At 38.6% G+C, this 16,071-nt stretch overlaps 1 protein-coding gene across 1 annotated transcript; it reads right to left on the bottom strand.

Moving 5' to 3' along the window:
* Positions 1-2,368: 2,368 nt before the first annotated feature.
* TAAR1 (trace amine associated receptor 1) lies at positions 2,369-11,177 on the bottom strand. The gene is made up of 3 exons (XM_064415845.1): positions 11,065-11,177; positions 7,116-7,243; positions 2,369-4,884 (listed from the first exon to the last, which is right to left on the bottom strand). The coding sequence occupies exon 3, from the start codon at positions 4,778-4,780 to the stop codon at positions 3,779-3,781; it is 1,002 nt and encodes a 333-aa protein (XP_064271915.1). The 5' UTR covers positions 4,781-4,884; positions 7,116-7,243; positions 11,065-11,177; the 3' UTR covers positions 2,369-3,778.
* Between the last annotated feature and the right edge of the window lie 4,894 nt (positions 11,178-16,071).

The following is a 16,071-nucleotide window of genomic DNA, read 5'->3' on the forward strand; positions in this document are numbered from 1 at the left end:
CAGTATCATAGATAATGAATATGATCGTAAAATCTGCAGAAATAGAAGGATTTCATAGAACATCACATCTAATGTTTGACTGCATCCAGTATTTTCTCCCTTGTTAATGGATATTAATGGATATTAATGCATTGTAGAGGACAGAGACTGCACAGTGTGCACTGCCTATATGAGTTAGTGATTTAAGAAAAGCCATACACTTTGCAATATTTACACATTTTGACAGCTCATTTTTTCCTGTTCGAAGACTGCACTAATATATTTTTTTTATCTAGGAATTTAAAATACTCCTTTTTGGAGTGACTCTTTCCTTTTTGAAGTTTCCAGAAGGGTCCTGCTTGGACAGCTGGGGCTTCTCCTCTTTTCCCATCCCCCTACTTCTGGTATCTGAGGGACCATGAGATCTGGACACAGGTGGCACCACCATGCATGAGGTGCTACATCAAAACATGAGGCACTAAGGCAGGATAGAGGCAGCAGTTCAGTACTCTGAAAGTTGCTGTCAGCTTTGTACAAAGCGTGGAAAGAAGGTGACATTGCAAATAGTCCTCACTGGTGACAAAAGAACAGATGTAAGTTTGCTGGTGAAACACAGCCTTTCTGGAATAATTGCATTGCACAAGTTTTTGGGGAAGTCAAAATATTTGAAATCATCAACAGGGGAATGATTTGTTTTGCAAAAGGTAGCCATCTCGAAAATGTCACTAATTCAAAAAGGTCACTAATTAAATGTGTTGATAGGGAATTTGACAATACCCTTTGCACTTTATTTGCATTATGATTCTTTGAGATTGCAGTAAGGTATATTCTGCTCCACCAGATCTAACTCATAATCTGATTAGACAACAGCATCAGGCATTTTTCTTATGCTTTCTTAATTTATTCATGTCTTGGATTCAAATAGAGTCCCTGTGGCCTCATTAACACATCTAATTTGCCTCATCCTGACACTGGGAATAATAGCCTTACACAGTATGTGATTAGAGCTAATGAGAGAAAATAACCTGGGACTTCATTACAGTCACTGTGCCAGACAAGGCTCTCAGTAAATAGAAGGCAAGGAGACTCTTTGGGAAAGTGCCACCTTTAAGTAATAGGACACTGGAGGAAAAAGGTATTTCTGAAACTTTCTGAGATGGTTCATGCACAAAGCTGGCTTATATTTTAGTTTATTAAGAACAAAGAAGACAGTCTTCTAGGGGTAGGTGAAGCACACCAGCAATTTGTATGTGGAAACACCTTCTTCTGCAGAGAATAAATATTGGTGACACCTTGGCTAGACTGGCTTGCCCAGAGAGTTTTTCATCTGTGCACTGAAAATTTCTTTTACTATTTCCCCTTACACTAAATGGATTACGATGGTTTTATGCAGACACAATGTTTGGATGCCCTCTCTATTGGTTTTGGCTGGGAAAGGGTTAATTTTCTTTTTAGTAGTTTGTGTGGTGTTGTGGTTTGGATTTGTGATGCAAGCAGTGTTGATAACACACACACAATCCCCATTTAAGCTAAGACTGAGCAGTGCTTACACAGTATTAAGGTTTGAGTAGCCTGGGAGTGCACAACAGTTTGGGAGGCAACATCTGAACCCAGCTGACCAGAGATACTCCACACCATATGATGCGTTCAGCAATAAAAGCCTTGGGTGAAGAAGGAGGAACTGGGGTGTTGGGAGTTATAGTGGTTTTTTCCCAAATAACCATTACACAAGGTGGAGCCCTGCTTTCCTCAAAATGGCTGAAAAACTGCTTTGTGGTGGGAAGTAGTGATACATTCCTTAATTTGCTTTACTTGCATGCATGGCTTTTGCTCTACCTATTAGACTGTCTTTATCAGCAATTTTTCTCACTTCAGGAATGTGGCTCTGGCTTCTACGAGTTTATAAGAATTAGCTTTGCAGTAGGGTCCAGGCACTGTCTGCAGGGACTACAGTCTGTCCTACAAGGAAGTTGGGATCCTACCCATTCATAAACTCCTTCTACAACCAGAAAACAATGCCTGAGAGATACCACATGTTATGAAAAGAAAATTACCAACTGTAAGCTCTGGTACAGCTGGAACTGTCTGGAAACACAGTAATATTTCCAGAATTTAAGGGAGATAGGGCTATAAGGAATAAAGGGAAAAAAGCAGCTTTGTTAACTTCCTGAAGGGACTACATTAACATGTGCTGATCTTACTAAATATACTTTAAAATGCCTTAGATTGCATTTGTCATAGAGGATCTATCTTTTCTTCAATCTAAATTATGACCAGACAAAATGAGTTATCACCTGGCAGCACTTCTGAAATGATTACTTCAAGAGAGATCAAAGTGTCTAAATGATCACACATTTTATTTCAGAAAGTAACACTGTGAGGGTGAGAATGTTAACTACAGCTGGGCCAGACTCACTGGAGATGAAGGAAGAAAATAATTACATATTATTTATTCGAAAGAGATTATTAAAAAATTATCTTGCTTTATTTTTGTGAGATTAAGTATTAAAACAGTCATGTTGTCATTAGCAAGGATCCATAGTAGAAGTGCTGATATGGTGTATGTTTCATTGTTCCTTTTGTTCCTTTTTATGTCATTTTTAGGAGGGCAAACTTTACAAGATGGCAACAAAACAGTAATATACACAATTTCAGATCCTGATACCTTGCCCTGCTGAAATGTATAATCATTCAACTTTTAATATTTTCAGCATAGAGTGCTTCAGTACTCCATAGAGTACAGAAAACAAAGACGAGATACAAATATGATGCACTTTTACAAGGAACACAAATGGAGGACATTCTGCTGAGTATAGCTCTTACTTCAGTACAGAGTCATCAATTTCTCTCCATGGTCTCTTCTCAGATACTGATCATTTCCTGCCCACTCCCAGTACTGTTCCGTCAGGATTCAGCTGAGTTCAACCGCAGGATTTCTTCACAATTCTCTATATGCTTTCCTCGAAAGCTCTTACAGCATTGCCATGAGACAAAATAACAACATGCCCAAGCAAAAAAAAGTTCTCTAAGATGCAACGTAGTAAATAATGTTTTACATCTATAAACATTCATTAGATAGACATCATTTTCTGGCATTCTCGGGTGCAATGCAGCTTTTTTGCAATTGTTTTTCACTTCAAACTTCATATTTTTTCTCGTCTTTGATCTTGTTAAACACACTTTTGATCTCATTAAGCAGCAAAGCCTTTAAGTGGCAAACTCATAAGTGACAAGTTGAAATGGAAACAGAAAGAGCAACACAACCTTTCTCCATCTCACCTTCCCTCCATTGACTGTGCAGGTATGGCTGGTTATTGGCCTGTTTTGACCTCTGCACACATATGGAAGGGGAAATACAAAACTTAGAGAGCTTTGGGTTATTAGACAAAGATGCCAAGAAATCCAGAGGAAAAGTTTCTCTGCTCTTTCTAGAGGAGAACACAAATGAACACAAATACTGTAATATAAACATGTTCAAGAAATTAATCTGTTGCATCAGAATATTTTTTTAATGATGAAGATTTTAATTATGGGATATAAACTGCTGTAAGTTTTTTTAAATGGAACTCTTGCTTTTCTGTGCATTGCAAATAAATAGTTATAATCAAAACACCACATACAAAATCTAATCTGGAATGAAAGAATACGTAAAGCACAATAGTTGCTTATCTGCTTAAACTACATTTGGTAAATAGGCAAACAAATTTTGGAAGGAATTTCCTTCCTTCACAACTCTTACATCTAAGAGTTCAACCTCCAGGCAAAAGTTCAAAGCCATGAATCCAACCATTTAAGCATGTTAGTCTGAGAACAAATGAGTCCTGGAAGAGTCCTGTTGAAAAACTTTTCCAAACAGAATAATCTTCAATGCCCTGCGAAACCACATGTAAAAAAATGCATAAACAATTGGGTTAAGTGTAGAGTTTAAATAGCCAAACCAAACCAAAGCATCAATGAGAACAGGAGGTATCACGTAATTCATAAATGGATTGGTAGCTGTAAAGAAGAAGAATGGAGTCCAGCAGATGAGAAATGCTCCCATTATGATGCCTAAAGTCTTAGCAGCTTTCCTTTCTCTGCAGAATGAAATGTGGTGCTTCATTTCAAATTGCATTTTTTTTCTGCTAATTGCATTGATAGATCTTGCCTGCTTCTTGGCTACAGAGTATATTTTCCTATAGATGTACAGCATAACAAATCCAGGGATGTAAAAAGACACTGTGGAGGCCACAATACCTGAAGTTTCACTAAAAATGAGAAAGCATCCTCCTGCACAGTAAACATGATTATAAATCTTTTCTGCCCCTTTCAAGTTTAGGTCTAGAAAGATCATCCCAAAAGCAAAAGCAGCAGGGACCATCCAGCTTATGCACACCATGACCATGATGACAAAAGTACTTATCTTTGATTTGTATCTTAAAGGATCACACACAGCATAGTAGCGGTCAATGGATATGAAGGAAAGATGGAAGATAGAAGCTGTGCTCAGCATAATGTCCATACTTGAGTGGATCTTGCAGAAGAACTCCCCAAAATACCAGCAGTGCTCAACAGAGCGCACCATACTGCAAGGCATGATGAAGAATCCCAGCAGGAAGTCTACCATAGCCATTGAAAGTATCAAGAAATTTGTAGGCGTGTGGAGCTGCTTGAAATGGGATATTGAGATGATAACTGCCAGATTTCCAACCACTGTGGCCAGAATAATGCAAACCATGAAGATGTACATGGAGATACGGATGCTGTTTGACCAGGTGCTCCTTATGCAAGAGCCATTTACAGATTCACAGCACAATTGCATCCTTACTGGGGTCTCAAATCCACGTAGCTACGTAGGACACGCACTGTTTCTCCCAATTCTAAAGTATGTTTACAACTGATTTTCCACTTTCTAGATGGGAAGAGCTGCAGAGAGGAAAATAAAAGGGCATTGTAAACACCTTCATTTGGTTGGATGTGCAGGAAATTCACATTTCATATACTTATGAAGGATGAAAGAATTTTGTAATTACATTTAGCAGAATGACACTTTCATCATCCAACTTCCCTGGAAATGGGAATCTCCTTTGATAAAATAAACTGCATAATGGGTTGTCCTCACTCCAGGACAGCAGTGACTCTGAGATGCCTGCACTGGGCAGTGCCTTGTCCAGTGGGCAGATGAAAAGCCTTTTTCAATATTTTCTGCCTCTGTTTTCAGTTCTAGTCTTCTTCATCTGTATTAGCTGGAGTACTCTATCTCCACTTTGCTCTTGAAATTCAGTAATTTTAAATTCTGAAGCTTCCTCAACTTCTTTTTGGATACAGAAGTTTAAAACCTACAAGTCTAAAACAGAAGTGCTAAAGCTGAGGGATCCATGCGTGACCTCTCCTCCAGCCCTGCCCTGATAGTGATGACTGGACAGATCAAGTTTTACTGGAAAATCCTTGCAGGCTCTAGCTGTAAATAGAGATGCCAGGAAGAGATCTCAAAAAAAAAAAAATTCTGCCCTTTTGCTGACAAAATAAAATGGAAGAATCTGACTAATCTAAAACATTATCTGCTGCATAAGCAAATGGGTTTGTTTTCTGTTGAGCTCTAGTTTTTTTTCAGTTCTAGGAGTTTAGCATTACTATGAGTATTGACTATATTTGTCTGTTTTTTTGGCTAAGGCACAAACATGGAGAGAAGCATTCTCAGAACATAGGTTTAGTTTGCATCCAAGGACACAAACACCACTGTCCTCTTGTGTAGGCAGTAGCATGTCCCTTTTGCAAGTCACTCTTTTTATGAAAACATTTAATGACAGTACTTTATGCACTTGGCAAGCAATATTTATATTTGAAAAATCTTTCTTATAAATAACAGAAACATGGTGTTATTGTGAAAAAATAGAGATAATTAGCATATGTTGTTCAGTAGCACTATCATTATGGTATGAAATGGTTGTCAGAAAAATACTGACATGGCGATTCAGCCAGTACTGATTTAACCCACTTGCTTTGGGATTTAGCTGCCTCTGCTTATTCTGGATAGAACACAATTTAAAAAATAATTTCTTTCCCATATTAAACCAAATGTAATTACAAGCATACCATGGCACTGGAAACTGAATGAACATAGACAAAAAACAATAGCTTGCAAAACCTTGACAGCTACAGCTAGCAACCAGCCTATGTTATACAGAGGGATTTTGCAAGTAGGGCCAGGCAGTGGCACCCAAGTGCCAGGGACAAGGTTCACCCAAAGTCACTCTCAGGAGTGGGGAACATATGGAGTGCGAGTATATTTATGTGCTGTTTGGGGTGCTTTTCACTTCCCCGTTTTTCTGCCTACTAATATTTAACACCATCTCTGCACCATTTCACCTCATTTTAATTATCACTTCATATACCTTTTCTTTCCATTTTTGTCAGTCTATTCATGTTTCTTTTCCTCCCTGTCATTCCTTCTTTCATCACGTTTACACCCGAGGCCAGATGACTATTTATTAACTCAAATTTTCAATTTTCACAGTAGAAAGAATGAAACACCAATTTAAATGTATCTACTGGGCATCATTGTAAATGTGCCACACAGATTTTGAACTTCATTTGTTCTGTTTTAAAGTTTAAATAAATTAAATGATTGCGATAAAACATTCTATGAAGCCAATCAAAAAGAATTAACATGCTATCTCTAGTTTTCCTTAAGATTTAAAAGATTAATAACTTATGATTTTCTGATAAATAATCTGTTTTCTGATAGATAAACTGATAGATTTATCAGTTTTCTTATAAATAAACTGTTTTCTGATAGATAAACTGTTTAGCCTTAAAGAAATATTATCGGCCCTGAAAACAGGTTTTCTTAAACCAAAAAAAAAAAAAAAATCAGGGAAATGTTTTTCTTTTTTTTTTTTTTAATAAAAGAAAGTAGAAGGCCATCTTTGGCCTCCAGCCAAAGGATGGAAAAAACTGAGATCAAGTGTGTGGCTTTGCATTACATGGAAACTAAATAAGTCAAAACACATGTGGCAAACTGTTCAGGTGAGCTGAACCCTGAAGAAGTTTTGAAGAAGAAAGCAGAATGCTTTCCTTCCATATATAGTCACAAAAGTTAAAATTAATAAAATGGAAATACAAAGAAGCATACTCTTAAAATCCTCTTCTCTTACCTTTGTCACTTCATTCTGGGTAGAAGTCTCCTCCTGACACTCATTTGTTTTCTACTGGTTGAGTGGCACTTCTTCCTTTTAAAGACCATCTCAGAAGGCAGCTAATCCTCTTCACCACCATTACAGTTCTGTGTAACACAAATTTTGAGAGAACAGGCTTTTAATCCACAGCTGGAGGAGCCTCCAGAAGCCCCCGTGTGTTACTGGTGCATGCTGGTGTGATGGACAGCATCCTGGGCTGTCTGACTCAGTAGCAGCTGTTGATGTGAATAGTAGCTCAAACTGTTTATTTTGTCACCCACATAGAGAGCAAAATCATGGCTGTAGTTCCCATACTGGCTTAATGGGCCCTATTTATAGGTAAATTAAATTGATTTGAAGTACGTTTACTTGTTTGATTAAAAGTTACAGTCATATTGTGAGTGGCCCAGTATTATCTAAGCGAAGAACAAAAGACACCATGTGGTCTACCTCCCATAAGCTTTTAAAATATAGCAACATACATAAGTATAGGTTGGTTACAGCAGCATGTAAGATGTCCTTGGAAAGTATAATGTAGACAGAGTGACACGTTGTGTATCTACCAGCCTAGTCATGATTACTGAACAAACAGGTTTAATCTATCTATCTGTTAGCTCACCAGCTAACAGCTATTTGCAGGATACAACTATTGGAAAAGTGTTTTAAGTAAACACCTTCTATTGGCTGTACCAGAGTCACAGATGAGTAGCATCAATTTTTTGTTCCACAAAGGACCGTGCAGCCTTTTAAAACAGTGATACAGCTGAATGTAAAAAAGCGTTATTGTGATGACCATCAGGTAAAGCCCAGCTAAGCTGAGTGCCTCAAGGGCATATGCAACAAGGTGGGTTGAGATACTATTGCAAATTCTTCTGATGACCTGGGTTAGCTACTTTGTTATGTTGTGTGCACAAAAATCAAAATGGGTGCATACAACTTAGGTCTTTTATAATTTTTTTTTGAGGCTGCTCTCATATACGGACTGAGGTTTTGCACTACAAGGTTCTCTTTGAAAAGAGAGTTTGACAACTAAAAAAGTGCAGAAATAACAATCAGAATGAGGGAGAAATCACTGGAGAGTGTTGAGAGGATATGTTTAGGAGAGGAGTCAGGTCCAATTCTTCAGAGCTGGGGAAAAGTGAAAAAGACATATTAGGTCCCAAATACTGGTCTGTGAAAGAGGCCTTCACCTCCTGAGATGCACGGAGCCAAGCACTTCTCTTTGAGGAATGAAGGTTTAGGTCTTGGTAACTACTGTCTTGACACACATGCATTTTACAGGAAGGTAAAATTTAGGGGAACAAACCCATGTTACATTACTCTGTACAACTTGTTGTTATAAAGAGCTGTCAGCCAGCTCATTAAGGGCACTCAGTCCAAGGCCATCCATGCATGCACACAGGGCTCTCCCTCCATGCTCCACACTCTTGAGTAGCACAGGCCAAAACGCAAGGGCATTTTCTGGAATGGCAGCTCTGCTTCAAGTGCTTCTTCCAGAGGCAGCTCCCTGGCAGCAACCTGCAAAGCTCTGGGGGAACCCCTGGGGCTGGGGTTCCCCTGCCCTGGGCAGGTGTGCCCTGCTGCAGAGGGGCAGGCAGCAGCCAGCCATGCAGGGTGGGTTTTGCTTTGCCTCTTCCTGTGCCCAGGCTCTGTGTCTGGTCAGGGAGCGCTTCCCTCCATCTCCTGGCTTGCAATAAAATTGCACCGCAAGACCCACACACATCGGAAAGGAGTGAACCACAGATCTAGGGGGAGCTGTGAGCATGGGAACGGTGGCATTTAACGGAGTGTTGGCTGGAATGAACGTAAAGCGGGAGGTTTTGATATATCAAGATAATTAAGTAATTAAGCAGGCCAAATTGTAAACTAATTTAGAGTGAGAAGGAACACAGCGGTAAAAAGCTTTCACTTTGTTGGTGCAGACGCTTCAAACAGGAATTTTCTTGTGCCTTAATGCTGATATGGAAAAAATATTCCAAATATTTATGTCATGAAAATAGTCTCAGACTTGCTCCTTAAAATATAAAAGAGAAGCATGCCAAACTCTGTTTTTGTGAGAACTCAAAGCTTACAAATTGGCAGTGTTTAGCAATCTTCTGAATCTGTAGTATAGTAAAGCAGTTATACATCAAAATTAATATTTAAAACTTTTGTACAAAATTGTTGCTGTGTTTTTTTTCCTAAATAAAATTATATTTCTGCAATAATTAGTTTTGGTTTGGAAAATAATTGTTTTGGAAAACCATCTCTCTTTTTTTTGTTTGGAAAACCAAAAAAAGAGAGATGTCACAATGTCTAGAATACTGTGGGTCATCTACTCTCCTTGTTTGTTTGTCTTTAAAACATAAAGCAATTAAAATGGAAAACGGCACATAAGGGAATGGAAATAGCACTTTTTCAGACATAAAAACTATTTGAAAAATGTGTTGAAAATTATCATGTCCTTCTTACACAAAACTGTGGAAGGGACACTGGAAGTGGGAAAGAACAGAAAAGGACTTGAGAATGAGAACTGTTACTTTGAAAAAAATGTCAGGAAAGCACTGGTTTCTACTGTGCTGCTGCACATTGACCTTGCATTTCTGTGGGTATTGTTTGGTCAATCAGCAGAAAGTTTCTCATTTTCATACAGTTCAACTTTAAAACTCTTTCTCTGTTAGGGGAACCATGGAGGCTGTAAGGTGACCCTATGGCTGAAGAGGAGTTTTGAAAGTGTATAACTCCACTCATCTTGTATGCATTTCTCAGAAAAAAAACTCAAAAGAGCACAATATTAAAAAAAAAAAAAAAATCTTCCTAAGTTTCCATTCATATGCTTGAAATCTAGAGGGCAATGCTCAAATTCCCAATAAGCTAGTAGTACAAAATAATTATTTCTTTATAGGGGTTAAACAAGAAGATCTGGCAACTACTAATCTGAATGCTTCTTCTGCAAACATGGCGCAGTTCTACTCAAGACAGTCTGAAATTAGCCCAATTTGTACCCGGGGAATTTGGAGAATAGATGAGATGATTGAGCTGCAAACCCTTTCCCACGGTTTCTGTTCCTAGTTTTCAGTAAAAAATACCATTTTTCCTTGCCAAGTAAAGCTAGCTGTTTATACAGAGTAATGCAATGTTTGTACTCTTTCTGCAAGTATAGTACTTAGGCTAAGGACTATAAATCCAAACTCCAGCATGAATGCAAATCTCTGAAATGCACAGAGGACTAAGAGATTCGGAGAAAATGTTTTAATAGCAAAGCAAAACATATCCATCCAAAGCCAAGGAATTATCTCTACAAGGGGTGAGAGATTCTACATATTTGGTAGTCTCAGTAAGTAGTGCCATAACGTGGTCCAGTGCCTTCATTCTGCAGGAAAAGCTTCTCTCAGGGCTCCTGAGGGCAGGAGCAGCCCCTTGCCTCTCACTCCAGCAGGGCAAGGGAATCCTTGCAGCTGCTGCACAGAGCAGAGGCACAGCAGGGCAGGTCCCTTGTGCCTTGCCAGTGCTTCTCTGCACCCATCAATCCAACAGGAACGAACTGCAGCTACCAACCGTAACTGCTTTGTTGATATTTGTTGGCTTCTGAACACCACCTCTAAAATGGAGGCAAACCCAGAGGAGAGAGGCACTGAACAGTGAAAAGGTACGATCAAATTCTGCATCCTTATGGTCCTCTAATAACTTCAGAGAAAGGAAAGAGCCTTACTCTGAATTCATAGCTGTGTGTGAAAAGAGCTTTGCCACCAGCTATGTTTCTCTTTCAGCCATTGGGAATGAACAGCTTTTAAAATCATACTTCAAATCATACTTACTGCTGTTGGTGCTATTGCTGTTCATTACAGAAAGAATTGTGCAGAATAACAACCATTATCTTCAGTGCTAACCATAGGAGATTCATCTTTGAAAGAAAATTAGATCCTAGACTAGCAAATCAGCAGCTCACCGTATTCCGGACTGCATGACTCGGAGATGGTACGGCACAGGAGCCACTTCCTCATCACCAGCCAGCGCGGGCTGCAGATACAGCGTGGAACTGACTCATCCCACACCAATTCTCCCAACTAAGTGGCTGCATGCTTGGTCTGACTGGTTCACAGCCTGCTGGGAAAATCTCATCAACAGGATGACGTAAATCTTAAATATTCAGAAAAGATAGTGTATGCAAAGATGAATCAATTTGGAGCAAGCTAAAGCCAGGCTTCTTTCATGAAAAAAAGCATGCAAAGTGAAGGAAATGTTTATTGTGGTCAAGGAATAGATGGAGCTAATTAACACTGAACTGTTTTTAAGATCACCCAATATTTCACTTACTCCTTTCAGTTTTGTGTAATGTTGACAAATTTTAACACTTTCAGTTATCTTTAAAATTTGATTTATCTATCCCAGAGTGGATATTTCCCAAAAGCTCCAAGCACAATACTTTAACAGTGTCTGAAAACAAGACTGATTAAAAGACATTGTTTCCTTTTAAAGAAAGAATTTACTAGCTGCTTATTTATGATGCTCAGGTGTCTATATGATATGCTTTGTAACAGGAACTTAAGAGCTGTTGATTTCCTATCTATATACTTTTACCATGCCAGAGAACTATACCTGCAGCTCAATGACAGCATCCCCCATCCTCAAACAATAGTTTTTGTATTGCTGAGGAACCCAAGAATGAGCATCCTCATGGGAAAAAAAATTAACCCCAGAGGAAAGAACTGATCCACTTTGGGTCGGTTTGTGTGTGTCATTTGGTGGGGAGCCAGGTCTTTCAGCTCCTGCTCCCCTGAGGTTTCTCTGAGCCTGTAGCAGGACCTGTGGGGCTCAGGCTGCAACTTCTCCCCTGGATATTTGGGTTTGGGATATGCTTGGGACTTAGGAAGGTATGATACTGGCAAGGTGGCACAAAGGACATGAGGCCAAACAAGAAGAACAACTCATGTTGAAATGGAAGTCCTGAAATGTCACATTGTGGTCTGGGAGTGTGACGACTCTACGAAGCCACTGAACACTAAAATTGCTAATAAAGACTTACATGTCAATTAATGATGTCCTCTAGCTTGTCTGCTCATGGACTGTTCTCTGTTCCTTTCACAAATGCTGGATTTGACTACTAGACACATGCTATTTTCCCAGAAATATTGAATCTGACTGTTTCTAGTAGTCCATTTGCAACCCAACAGGCTGCAGATGCCAGTGCTAATCCACTGTGGGCCATTTTTAAGGGGGCAACCTGCCAGGGCCATCTTTTCCTTCTGCAGCCATTTCTTGCTGTAGGAAGCAGCGATGCTGTGCATGAACATCAGTGGTATCGTGACACTGCAGAAACAGCAACACAACTAGTACAGAAATTACCAGTGCTGGAGGCTTTATCCTTTCTTGCTGAACCTTGGCTCAGGAAGACATGCCTGGGCAGCCCATTTTTTCACCAGAAAAGCTTTATTTATCTTGTCAGTCAGTGCTGTATATCAGTTGAATACCAGGTCACTGAAGAAGAGGTAAGGGTGCACTGAAGTCAATTTGAACTTGATTTATGAGTTGTTATCGAGTCCTTACTAACTGGCTAGTTCCTGCCAATACACAAGACACTTAGAGGGAACAGATGGCAGCAGGAGGTTCAGCTGTTTAAGTGTTCCTCTACCATCTTGTGTACATTTTTGTTCATGCAGGTGAGGACTGGTGAAGAGAAAGCATCTCTCTCTTCTCCTCCCTCCCTTTTTTACCCCCTGTAGTCCATTTTGTTCTTATCTGCAATCTCCCTTCTACTTTCAAATGTTTGTAAGTCATCAAGATCTAATGATGAGCCTTGGCAAATGAGGGAGGAATACAGGTCACATCCTTGGTGATGGAAATGATCGATAAGAAAAGGTTCAGCAGAAAACACCTGGCTTGTAAGACTTCCTTGGCAAAACACAGGAGTGGTTACATTCAGTGTTACACAATCCTCAAGTTCAAGAGGTTTCTGTTTTTGATTAGTCTAATGCTGAGCTTGGAAGAATTCCTGCAAACAGAGGTTAATGTTAACATGAATAAACAACTAAAAGGCCTAGTGTAATACTAAAGGTAGTCTCATAAACTCTTCAACAAAATAAATGTTTGAGTCTATTGCTAGGTAATGATGATTGATTAAACTTAAGCTTTTACATATACACAATCCTCATACATACAGCCATCTGATACTCTTAAGATACAGCTAATTGATACTAGTTATGAAAAGACCACACATGTTTTTTTACTCACACCTGCCAAAAGCTTTCTTTCAGCCTAGCTACCAGAAAGTACCTCATTATTTATTAATGGCCATGTTTTTACAGTTTGCTCTTCCCTCCTGTAAATCAGTGTCAGACATATTTGATTTCTTCTTAGACAAGAATAGTTCTTCTTTTTAAAAAAATGTTCCCATGAATGAATTACAATGTGCTTTCACCATTTGTTTATGGTAGTTATTGCAGCCAACTTGGCATAAGAACATCTCTGAGAAAATTGGAGAAGGCAACCACTTAACAAGAAGAGGATGGGAAGAAAATAAAGGTTTGTACATTTTTTGTACACTTTGTAAGCTGGGTGATAAACTAAGGTACTGGGAATGTCACAGGATCAGTGCACCTAACTTTTGTCAGGATGGGAGCTATATCAGTAACTATCTCTGAACTCTTCAGGGCAGAGTTGATGATTCCCAGCCTCAACCAAACCAAGACAAGTTGTGTGAGACCCTCCATGAAAGGGATCTGAAAAAAACCCACAGATTATGACTGTTTGAGTTCAAAGCTAAATGTAGAACAGCTCTGTTTCTGCAGATGTACAATCAGTAAATACAAACTGAATGCAGCCACCACTAATTTTAGTGGTATTATAGCAAACTCACTGTCCACATTTGACTTTATTGGACCTCAATGAAAAGAGCATTAAGTCAAGATTTCTGGCTCCTACTAGAGACAAAATAAAAGGAAGGGAGAGCTTTAGGTATAAATGCTATATGGAAAACTTAGAAAGGTCTCTAAAAAGCACATGGGAGAGTATATCCTAAAGAGTCTGTCAGTAACATGGCAATGGCATAGGCCTAGAGTTCACTGTACTTTCTTTGCTCAACTTAATAGAAACTGTCAGTACTATATTTTGTCTATGAATTTCATAAATTTTGCAGAATAAAGGTTAGGTTTTTCCAAACTCATCCATAAGTTTGACAAGAAAGTCTTTCCTGAACCACCCCTCTCTCCCCCCAACAATGAATTTTCCTTAGAGAGCCCTAAAACTAGAATCGAATAAACCTTTTTCAGTTTACAAAAATCAATCTCAGATGGCTGGAAAACACATCAAGGTGAATTGCAAAATAGAAAAATAACCATCTTATAAAAAAGTGACCTTAATGTTTCCATGTATTTGACTTTGGTAAGTTCAAGTGTGTCTCATACTGCTAATGTTCATTTAGAAGTAAATGTTCAAAATTGCTGTTACAAAAGTCATCACTTGCTCCTGAAGACTATCTCAAAGGTATTCAAATTATTTTTTTAGTTTTATGTTATTCTATTTTGCAGTACATAAGCTGGGTGATCAACTGTATGCAAATATTCATTCTCTCATTTTTCTGAAAGGGGATTTCCTAAAGATTGACTATATGTTTGACATTAAAATCTATCCCTGTTTTGTATACTCGTTAATCTTGTATCCTGACACTATCACAGCTCCCAGACTATGAGGTTATCAATCAATTTTAACATTAGAAGCAGCAAATGAAGATGGATAGACAAAGTTAAAATCATGCAGTTACAATACATTTTCTATATTGTACATATTTGTAGTAGAAATTCCCTGCTGCCATGAGAATATCTGAATAGAAAATTGATTATTTCCCTTGAAACTTTCTAGTAATGAGTGGCTACAAGAAATATTTTAATACTTTCACAGCTGTTAATTTTTTTCCCAGACTGAAAGAGAAAATAACATTGTGTTGTCAACATGCAGTTTCTGTTTCACCATTCAGCTGTGTCTGATTCACAGACAGACAACACTTGGCAATGTTGTCATGCTCATCTGTGGCTTCAGTAGGAGGTGGTTGTCTGCAGTGTTAAAAGATTAATTTTTAGAAGGTGTACTATAATTACTTCTCTGTTGGGGCTCCATGACATCTCATGGTCCATCACAAGCCACAGAGAAGCATTCCTGTATTAGCTGTGGTAAGCCTTATGATAACTGCTGCTCTCTTCATTGACCTACGCAAGCTATTTCTCTTTTTCAACTTTGTTGCTCTGATGGTGGACATTGGCATTGCAAACACCATCTAGATGAAGTGGGGCTATAATTCAATTGTTGGTTAATTAGAAATTCTGCAGTTCAAATGCATGTCATTGTCATTCTGTCTGTCACCCACTGTAACTGCACTGATTCAATGCACCCAGGAATGGTGTCCCATACTGTCAGTAATTCACCCATGACAACATGACTTGTTCACAAACATTTAGCTTTAAATTACTTGGTTTAAAAGTCGCATGACCTCTGTATCTCACTGTACCACATTATTTAATGCATAACTTGAGGCCATGATGACTTAAATATATGAGTAAAGACATGGCTGAAGAGTACTTCTCTCTTTAAAACTCCAGATTATTACTATTTTGTTTCTTTATTTTTTTTCCCAAGGCCCTACTTTAATTCAGTATGTAAAATAAAGTACATCAGATTTTACTCCAATTTTCCCCAAAATTGTTACTTTTTTACTTAAGGTAGCTGCAATGTTTGGATCATATTTGTTTAAATGGAGTATTTTTATACCTTCATCTGAAGCCTTGCATCAATAAAATCTATTATGAACTTGATTTTCTTTCTGTGAGGTTAGAAACACTGTGGACAGGTGGGTCTTGTTTGCTTTGGCCAGCATCAAGGTGTAAGGAAGAAATATTGATATATGAAGAGCTTGCTTTTCCAGCTCAGAGAGGTATGGGTCTCATTAAGATACCTTCTGTAGTAG

Source organism: Passer domesticus, chromosome 3, assembly GCF_036417665.1.
Source record: "Passer domesticus isolate bPasDom1 chromosome 3, bPasDom1.hap1, whole genome shotgun sequence".
In the NCBI taxonomy this organism is placed as follows: Eukaryota; Metazoa; Chordata; class Aves; order Passeriformes; family Passeridae; genus Passer; species Passer domesticus.

What these genes read in the sequence shown, in the direction of transcription:
- TAAR1 (XM_064415845.1), bottom strand. Translation starts at nt 4,780, where the DNA reads ATGCAATTGTGCTGTGAATCTGTAAATGGCTCTTGCATAAGGAGCACC.